This window comes from Tupaia chinensis, unplaced genomic scaffold (genome assembly GCF_000334495.1).
Source record: "Tupaia chinensis unplaced genomic scaffold, TupChi_1.0 Scaffold000054_1, whole genome shotgun sequence".
In the NCBI taxonomy this organism is placed as follows: domain Eukaryota; kingdom Metazoa; phylum Chordata; class Mammalia; order Scandentia; family Tupaiidae; genus Tupaia; species Tupaia belangeri.
Genome location: NW_006159512.1, coordinates 7,026,116 through 7,036,610, shown reverse-complemented (window position 1 = coordinate 7,036,610; position 10,495 = coordinate 7,026,116). Strand labels below are relative to the sequence as shown.

General features: G+C 43.2%; 1 protein-coding gene and 1 pseudogene across 1 annotated transcript in view; one reads left to right on the top strand and one right to left on the bottom strand.

Moving 5' to 3' along the window:
* The window catches only part of LOC102494956 (putative tetratricopeptide repeat protein 41), a 79,960-nt gene that overhangs the window by 49,168 nt on the left and 20,297 nt on the right, over positions 1-10,495 (top strand). Inside the window, 2 exon segments of the mRNA XM_014591814.1 lie at positions 4,442-4,581; positions 6,416-6,590. Of these exon segments, the coding sequence (XP_014447300.1) occupies positions 4,442-4,581; positions 6,416-6,590 (315 nt within the window).
* Positions 9,403-9,569, bottom strand: LOC114009785 (uncharacterized; annotated as a pseudogene).

The window sequence follows — 10,495 nt, the reverse complement described above, 5'->3', positions numbered from 1 at the left end:
CGCCGGCTTAGCAGGGCCCCAGGGGGGACACGCAGAGCCCGGAAGGGCCCGCGACGTCCCGCGGTTGGACCGAGCATATTAAACATTCTAAGAGCAGAGATAGCTTCCTAAAATGTGTGAAGGAAAATGACCAGAAAAAGAAAGAATCCAAAGAGAAAGGTACCTGGGTTCAACTAAAGCACCAGCCTGCTCCACCCAGAGAAGCACACTTTGTGAGAACCAATGAAAAGGAGCCTGAGCTACCGGAACCTATTCCCTATGAATTCATGGCATGATAGGTGTTAAAAATAAACTAATCTGTGGTCTATGAAAAAAAAAAAAGAATTAAAGTGTGTCGAGTAAGGCCAGGATCCAGCTGGAGCTTTGTCAATGCTGAGGGTTGGTTAGGAGAGAGGAGATGAGGAGTCGGAGGGGAGAGGGTCTGTACATCATAGGAAGCTGAAAGCCAACCAAAAGAAGATTAGATCTCCAACATGTAGTGGGCTGATAAATTTTTTTCCAGGTATTGCCATCACTGCTTATCATAATGTGGTTGTTATGGTGATGGGAGGGGCTGGGGGCTGAAGGTTGAAACTGAGAGGAAATCACTTCAGTTTAGTGTATGAAGATTTTCTAGATATAACTGAACCTGGTTCAGAATGAGGCTGTTTGAATTAGGTGGGAGACATCCATTGGTCTCTTCTGGTGATTCTGTAAGCATGATGTCTGTGCAAACACCTGTGGTCCTATTGGTTGGTCTCTGTTACTCTGAACTCCCAGAGGGCTCTCAGCAAGGATTCCTTCATAATTGCTTTTGGTACCTTCTGTCTTCCTTGCCTGTCATGTTCAATCACAGCCAAGGAAACTTAGATTTTACTTCCATAAAGACTCTCACATCCTCTTTCTCATCTCTACAGGGCCTTCATTTCCTCTCTTTAGAAGAAATGAATGTTCATGTCTGTGCCTTCCCTCCTACCTTGGCTGGCGATGTATGTAGCCTGTTGTACTTTAAACTGAACAGATGCAAAAGCTAAATTATTTGGCGGCCTTTCTGAAGTCCTTCCAGGTCTGTGTGGGTTCTCTTTTTTGCCTCCTTTTTTTTTTTTTTTTTTTTGAGAGGTTTTTGCCATAGGGCGCGTGCGCTCGCCAGACAGAGAGAGAGACAGAGAAAAAGTGAGAAATCACCCCCCAGGGGAGATGGCCACGCCACAATCCCTTCTCCTCCATTCTCCTCTCGGGATCTTGGGCAAGCACGTACATGCGCCGGCGTGAGTTTTAAGCCACCGGGTCCGGGACTTGAACTGTGGTGGATTACATGGGAGTCCAGCGACATAGCCATTACGCTAACTGCTGGTCCCCTTTTTTTCCTTCTTGAATTAGAAAGTAGAAGTCACAAGGCCAGCTACCTGTCACCAAAGCGATAGAAAAATGTATTAGAATCATTGGGACGAGATCAGGAATCTCATATAATAATCATATAAGGTATTACAGGGGCCTGATTGTCTGTCTGGGCCATCTCATACATTTTTTATTACCAAGGTTATATAACCACATACAGCTCTTAATCTGTCCTTCTGGGACAATGCAGGAGGTAAGGCTCTTAACTGGATTAGTCTTCCAAAGAATTGTTTTAAATAAGCTGCCATCAAAACCACAATGAAATAGCACTTACTCCCTCCCATACAGTCTCTGGTCTTCCCTACTATTATATCTTCAGATATTTTAATTTCTTCCATAGAGTACAGACATTCAGTATATACTGATTAGAGATATACAGTCTTTATCTTTCATAGTCTGGCTTACTTCACTTAGCATTAAAGCTTCTATGTTTGTCCACTGTGTATCAAATGGCAGGGTCACATTGTTCCTTAAGCCTGAGTAGTATTCCATAACATATATATGCCACATTTTTCCAATCCAGACATCAGTTCTTGGGCACTTAGGTTGATTCCATGTCTTAGCAATTGTAAATAATGCTACAATAAACATGGATGTACAAATGTCTATTTTTTTATCCTTTGAATAAATACCACGGAGTAGGATTATTGAATCATATAGTAGTTTTATTTGTACGTTTTTAAAAAAAATAATTATTTAATTTTATTCATTGTCATGAAATATAATCTGATCATAAGTATGTATGTTCTCCAAGAATATTTGAGCATGTGGAAAGATGACAGAAACCATGTATATTGTGTTTGATATATACCCAGAAGCTAGCATAGTACTGATATTTAAGTATTAGTTGGATGTGAAAGCTTAAAAGTAAGTATTAAACATTACGTGCAAGATGATTCTAATTTTAATTTTAAGAGAGAGTATGGGGACCAGCAAATGGCATAATGGTTACATTGCTGGACTCACACATAGTCGATCGCCATTCAATTCCCAGACCTAGTGGCTGAAACTCATGCTGGGTGCATGTGTGTGTGAGCCCAAAATCCCGAGAGGAGAATGAAGGAGAAGGGATTGCAGTGTAGCCATCCCTCCAAGGGGTGATTTCTCGCTTTTTGTCTCTCTGTTATACTCTGTCTCTTTGTGCCCTATAGCAAAAATATCTTTAAAAGAAAAAAGAGAGAGAGAGCGTATGTGGCAGAAGTACACCCAAAAGATCAGAAGTGCATAAAACAATATGTTAACAGAGGTTGTGTTCCATGTACTTGTAGGTGATTTTTATATTTCTTTGTACTTTTTTCATATTTTCTAATTTTGCTACAATGTACTTCAATTAGTTTTAAAACAAGAAAGATTACTTTCTCATCAATTCTGACTACATGTTGGTGCTAAGTGAAAATGTAGTCAGTAGGAGACCAAGTTCATGAATGAAGGTGTTTTGGAGACGGTGAGATGTTAAACTGAGTGTTAAATGCAGGGACAGATGCCATCCATTTCAACTTGAGACTTTGACAGGACTCTGGACCCAATAATCCTCTGGAACATGCAGAAGCCATGCCCTGGGCAAAAGCCCATCATCCCTCCACTGTTCATCACCCTTGTTTGCCGGCTCCGAGCAGCTGTTCCCGGTACTGAGGTTCCCTTATCTCTTTATTCTCATTCTCACTTCCAGCTCCATTGCTTCGATGGACATCTTGAACTCTCATCCTCTGTATTCTCTCTCCCTTGGGTCTGTTTAAGTTTCTGCATTCTGATTCAAAGCTCCCAGCCACCTTGTTGAGGACTGCAGCTTGGTCTGCTTTTTCAGAATCTAGAATGCTGCCTGACATGCAACAGATATTCAGTACCTATGTGTTGTGTACGTGAATGTGATCCACAGAAAGGCAGGCAGAAAGTGTGAAGGAGAATACAGAAGGATGGCTGACCTCCAACGTAAGCGAAGGAACGGAAGTGAACAAGGAGTGTATCTGTGTCAAACACATTGGATGCAATAGTTTAAAATGTAACAGATGGACACATGTAGACATTTAGATACTGGAACGTATGAAAGAGAAGTTCTGAGAATAGTGACTGCAGCACTTTGTCTTTAACGGGCCTTTAAGTTAAAAAATTCTATGTATTTTCATTTTTGTATGAGGTATAAACACACACATATACACATGGTATGGACTTTTAATTTTGTTCTTTTAAAACTTTCTTTTTGTTAGAGCTAGCAATTCAAGATAGTTGCAACAGAGGGCAGAATTGTGTAAGAAATTTAAACTTTTTTTTTTTCTTCTTGCCTGAAAAGCACCTCAAAATAAATATTACAGCAATACATGGTTGAGTTAAATACTCTTTCTTGATTTTCTAGTTTTTAAACTTTATTTATCACAATTATTTAGAAGTACGATATTGTTCCCATGTCTATGCATAATTTTTTTCACAATATACACGTTCCATGGACTTTTTGAAGACCCCCTTGCTTTCTCAGTTTCCATCTCTCTCTCTCTCACTCTGTCCCTATCTGATCAAATTAAAATAAAATAAATAAAGTTAAATAAAATAATTCTTAGGAAAAAAAGGGAAGACCAGCAGGTGGCATGGTGGCTAAGGGCTCTAAACTCTCACATGGCTGACCACGGTTGGAGTCCCAGGCCTGGTGACTTGCTTTCTCACTTTCCATCTCTCTCATTCTGTCTCTATCTGGTCAAAATAAAATAAAATAAATAAAGTTAAATAAAATAAGTCTTTTAAAAATATATATAAACCTTAATAAAAGGAAATGGTTGATCCTCTGAAATAAAAACTGAAATATGGATAATATATTTAATTTCCATACCAGTATTAAGCAATGAGTACTCTTTGTTCTTTTCAATACGCTTGAGGATTGGGGCCAGCAGATTGTATGGTGGTTGGGGCACTGGACTCCCACATGACTGATACAGTTCAAGTCCTGGACCTGGCACTTTTCTCTTTCTCTTTCTCTCTCTCTGGTGAGCACACATGTCCTATGACAAAATTGAAAAATATTAACAAAAAAAATAAAATTAAAAAAATATGCTTGATTATTTTCTTTCTGTTCTAGTGCTGGAATGCAGACTTTCTGAATTGACTGCCAATGACAAATACCGATTAATGATCTTTATTGGGAGTTTTTTAAAGCTTATGGGGAAGACCAATGAAGCACGAGAGTTGCTCTTGAATGTTGAGGACATGCTAATACAGGTCAAGTGAGAGGAAATATTGAATTCTCCAAACTTATTCCTTGGTGTTATAAAGTTTTAGGTGTCATTTACCTTGTTTTTTATAGCTTAAACTACAAATAGTCAATTGATTTCTTTCATTGATGAGGAAGTTATTCTTTTGTTGTTGTTGTTTGTTTGTTTTTAGTTTTGTTAAAGGGTATGTGCACTTACCAGGGAAAGAAAGATAGAGAGTGAAAGTGAGAAATCAGCCTTCTGGGGCGGATGGAAAACTCATGAAGTATTTTACCTATGTTTTTCTATGCAAAAATGTGTCATGACTTTTCCAGCAACCCAATATTGGATATCCAATGATGGCGATAACGGCGTCCATTGTATAGGGGATTTGTAGTTACCAAAAACATTCAAGTATATTTTTGTTAATATTAAGTTTTCTGAAATGAGATCTTAACAGTAAAATAACTCATCACTAATTCTTATTTCTCGGCCGACATTTAAGGGGCTGTGTAACCAGCTATTGCAGTCTTACGCATTGATATGGTTTTGATGGAGGAGTGATTTCAATTGATGAATTGTTTTTCTTTTTAAGATTTTTACTATAGGGTGCATGTGCTCACTGGAGACACAGAAAGACAGAGAGAGGGAGAGAAAGTGAGAAGTCACTTCCCAGGGGGATGGCCACGCTGCAGTCCCTTCTGTTCTCCTTTTGGGATTTTGGGGACTTGCATACCTGTTCAGTGTGAGTTTCCAAGTGCCAGGTCCAGGACTCAAACTGCTGTTGGCCATGTGGCAGTCCAGCACCTTTAACCACTAGGACACCTGCTGGCCCCTTGATGAACTTTTAAGTATTCCTGAAATAATATGCTAGACCAGTAAGAAGAGTTTAAATTCAAGTTCTAAGCAAAAATGTGTAAAGCATAAAGCTAGTAGCCTTCTGGTCACACTTGAATTCAAGCCACATTTTCAGCTGTTCATCTGAATGCTAGATGCCTCCACCTCTGGAACCTTAACAGATGCAAGACATTATCATTCTTTTCTTTTTTTCCTTTTATTGCTGGAGGGTGCCCGCCAGAAAAAGAGTACCTTAGCACGTGCCCCCCGATCAGGCATGGTCATGCTGCAGTCCTTTTCCCCTCATTTTTCCATCACATCAGGATTCTGGATACACACGGACATACATCCAGCATGGTTTTCAAGCCACTGAGGCCAGAATTTGAACCAGGGTTGGCCATGTGGGATCTGGCTCCCCCTGCACAAGGCTTACCGCACTGTGCTAGGGGGCCAGCCCACAGATTTTTAAAAAACAACATTTATTTATTTATTTGTTGTGACTTTCAAGTCACCCAGTTTGGGACTCAAACTTCAATCAGCCATGTGGGAATCCAACTCCTTAACCACCATGCCACTTGCTGGCCCAATGCCCACCGACGTTTTTTAAAAAGAATTATTTACTTAATTTAATTTGTTTTTATTATTTTTTACTTTGACTAGAGGTAGAAAGAGAAAGAGAGAGAGAAAGAGAAAGTGAGAAAACAAATCGCCAGGTCTGGGATTTGAACCATGGTTGGCCATGTGGGAGTCCAGCGACCTAACCACTACACCATCTGCTGGCCCCCAAGATTTTTATTGTCCTTAACAACTTGCGAAAATATTTTCCAAAATGCGTTGTTAGTTTGCGATGTCTCCCAATAAGTATTCCATCAGAGCCATTATTTTATAAATATTTAAAATTTCCTGAGAAAGCACGTAAGGTGCACAACCTTTTGCAAGTTCATTATGAAATGAGCCTTCTTGGGCAGGTGTCTGGGGCCTGTTTCTGTTCTAATGCTGTGCTCCTTTTTTTCTGCTTTGTACAGAGCCAGTCCCACATGGTGGAAATGCTTCCCAAAGTACAGAATGCCATTGGGGAACTCCATCTTGAAATTGGAATGACAAAGGACGGGTGCCAATACTTCCAGAAAGCCTGGTCAAACCTGCTGTATTTTTCACTCAGTGACCTAAAGGACAACCAGGACCTGCTGAGGCAGAAAGGTGCGATAGATACCCACAAAAGGAATGACCTCAGTGCTTCCCAGAGTCAGATTCCTCCTGGGCTACCCCCTCCAGAAAAGGAAATAGATGCACGTGTCTGGTTTGCTCATTTTTGCAGAGGGCAGGTGGGTATGTGAGGGTTGAACTTAAAGCTCTCCTCATACCCTTTTACAATGCCGAAGGCTGTTAGGATGCACCCAGAGAAGGAGGCTTTGGATACTTTGAGGCTGGGGGCAAGAGGTGGTGGGTGTCAGAACTTGATTCAAAGCCAGCCTTTCTGGGTTCAAATCCCACCTGTCCACTTATTAACTCTGTGCCTTTAGACATGTTACTTAACTTTGTGGGTCTCAGCCTTCATATTTGTAAGGTAGGGATCAAAGCAGCATCTGTATCGCATATTGTGAGAGTGTTCATAGGAGACTGTAAGGCACATGGAATGGTGCCTGGCACATGGTTGAGTATTTACGAATGATCTGATTCCTCAGTATTTGATGCCTGAGGCTACTGTGGTCTGGCAGAGATGCAGCATGTTTGTTGCACTAAGCGTTATGTTTAAAAACTCTGCAGAGGGCATATGTGCTTGTCAGAGAGCAAGAGGGAGAGGGAGAAAGCATCCTATGGGGAATGGTCATGCTGCAATCCCCTCTCCTCATTGCTCCACCCTGTTGAGATTTGGGGCATGCATACACATGTGCCTGGTATGTTTTCAAACTGTCAGGTTCAGAACTTGAGCTGTAGGATCAGCCATGTGGGATACAGTTACCTTAACAGCAAGGCTGTAGAGTCAGCCTTACTTATAATCTTTCTTTTTATTTTTTTGGAGAGGTTTTCACTATAGGGTGCGTGTGCTCACCACACAGACAGAGAGAGACAGAGAGACAGAAAGCGAGAAATCACCCCCCAGGGGGGGATGGTCATGCCGCAATCCCTTCTCCTGCATTCTCCTCTTGGGATCTTGGGCACGCACGCACACGCGCCCGGTGTGAGTTTTAAGTCACCAGGTCCGGGACGCGAACCACGGTCGACTACGTGGGAGTCCAGCGACATAGCCATTATGCTAACTACTGGTTCCCAAATCTTTTTTTTTTTTTTATAGAGATTTTTGCTATAGGGCATATGCACTTGCTGGAGAGACAGAGAGACAGAAAGCGAGAAGTCACCCCCCAGGAGGCATGCCGCAATCCCTTCTTGTCCATTATTCTCTCAGGATTTTGGGCATGCACACACATACGTCTGGCATGAGTTTCAAGCTGCTGGGTCCAGGACTCAAACTGGGGTCAGCCATGTGGGAATCCACTGGCATGCCCACTATGCCATCTGCTGGTCCCAAATGTTTTTTTTATCCTCGAATACACCTCATGTTATGTGTATTGTTATCTGCCCCCTCCTTTAATCAATGAGGAAGCCGAGGGTCAGAAAGTTTATGTAACTTTACCTCCTGGAGCTGGGAAATCTGGAGCTGGGGTTCTGAGCTAGGCCTGTCTGACCCCAGACCCTGTCTGGGTAACTCCTTGCTACACAGAATCTCTTTCAGACATTTGTGAAACTGCAATTCTTTTTATTTATTTACTTTTTGCTATAGGGCATGTGTGCTCACCAGAGTGAGACAGAGAGAGAGAAAAAAAGTGAGAAATTACCTCCCGGGGGTAGGGGGGGAATGACCACAGAGCAATCCCTTTTCCTCCAGTTTCCTCTTGGGATTTTGGCCACTCATGCACATTGTACCCAGTGTGATTTTTCAAGCTGTCGGGTCTGGGACTTGAACAGCACAGCCAGACATGTGGGATCCAATACCTTAACCTCCATGCCATTTGCTGGTCTTGAAGCTATAATTCTTGAGATGTAGAGTCTAGATTCCAATTTTTGTCCTAATGCAGGCAGGCCTGGTCACAGGCGTGCTAGGCCTTGAGACTCAGGGGAAGGCAGGGTGGTGCCCAGAGACAATGAGCTGGGCCCTGTGGGATCCTGCTTCCCGATGCTCCGGAGCAGTTGGGCAGTCCAGCACACAGAGTTCCAGGGGCAGGCAGACCCAGCTGGGATCCAGGAGGATGATTCTCCGAGGAGGCCAACACTGCAGGGCGGTAGGGAGGGGGTCCCGGTGAAACAAGAGGCTAGGAGGTGTCAGTGTTATTAGCAGCAGCTTGGATGTGAACGCATGCCATTCCAATCTCCTGATGAGGGTCAGGCAGGGGTCTGGGGCCTGGGCAAGCAGTGGGGTGAGGATTCCAGCCTGGCCAGAGTGAGATGTTCAGGAAGTGTTTACACAGCCTGATCTGCACCAGGCGTGCCGAGTCCAGAACGATGATCATGACGGGAACACCCTCTAAAAGGAGGTGACACACAACACACGAGAGCCAACACGTGACATGTTACAGACACGAGATGCAGTGATTAGGCCTCTCAAAGGAGGGGACATTAAAGCTGAGACCCAACAGTCTACAGGAGCCACGTGTAGTGGTAGAGGGACAGGCTGGCAGGGGGAGCAACATGGGCAGACCCCTGGGGGGGGACAGCTGAGCCTGTCCTAGGAATGGAGAGAAGCCTCAGCATGCAAGAAGTAGGAGGAACTGGACCCAGATAGTGGGGTCCCGGTCTCAGGGTGGCATTTGGATTTTATTCTATTTAACTGTGCAGAGTGGAGACCAGCAGTTGACATAATGGCTATGTTGCTGGACTCCCATGTAGCCGACTGGGGGTTGAGTCCTGGACCCGGTGGCTTAAACTCATGCTGGGCGCGTGTGCGTGCATGCCCAAGATCCCGAGAGGAGAAGGGATTGCGGCATGGACATCCCCAAGGGGGATGATTGCTCGCTTTTTGTCTCTCTGTCTCTCTCTGTCTTTTTGGCGAGCGCACGCACCCTATAGCAAAAACCTCTCCAAAAATAATAAAGTGCATAGGGAAGTCAGTGAGGCAGTTAGGGTGGGGATGACACCATCCGATTTCTACACTTGATCTTAGCCAAAAGGCCGAGAAGAGATCCCATCCGATTTCTGTTTTGAGATCACTTTTGCTGCTGTGTGGAGAATGGATTCATGGTGGGTAAGAGTGACCAAAGGGAGACCAATTATGGCTGCCCTGCCCTGATGTCCAAGTATGAGGCATGAGACGCAGGGTGGACAGTGGGCAGTGAACTACATGCTGTTGCTGATGGTAAGAAAGAGGTGCTTCCCGAGAACCTGACAGGAATGCTTTGTAATTCCGTCTAAGTTTCATAGCTCTGAGAGTTAAATCGTATTTATTTATTTATTTTTTGTCTGCTAGCAATGCTCTAATAACATTTTCTCAGAACATTATTCTACTAGTTTGCTAGGGCTGCCCAAACACTGTACTGTACAGACTGGGGGCTTAAACAACAGAAATGTTCCTCTCTGTTCAGGAAACAGAAAGTTTAAGGCTAAGGGGTCAGCACCTCCTTCCACTTGACAAAGTATGGCTTAGAAACCACTTTCTACTTTTGAGGAGTTTGTATCGTCAGAATATTGAACTTTCAATAAAGGAGCAAAATTGTTGGGTCTTTGCAGAGGGTGCGTTCCCAAAGTAGGGTGGACTTAGGTGGATCTTGTTACTTGTTAACCAGGTTCGTGGGACTCTTCTGTGCTTCTTGTCATAAGGCTGTATCAGTTTATTATGTCTTTTATTTTTGTAAAGAGTTATTTATTTAATTTTATTTATTCATTCATTTATTTTGATTTGACTAGAGAGAGACACACACACACAGAGAGAGGGAAAGTGAGAAAGCAAGCCACCAGGTCCGGGACTTGAACTGTGTTTGACTGTGTGGGAGTGTCCAATGCCTTAACCACCATGCCACCTACTGGCCTCAGTTTATTGTATCTTGTTAGAGGACTGTATGGGCTGCCTCCTGTAGGTCTCGGTTACCTGGGTGATGTTCAGTTTCATTGCC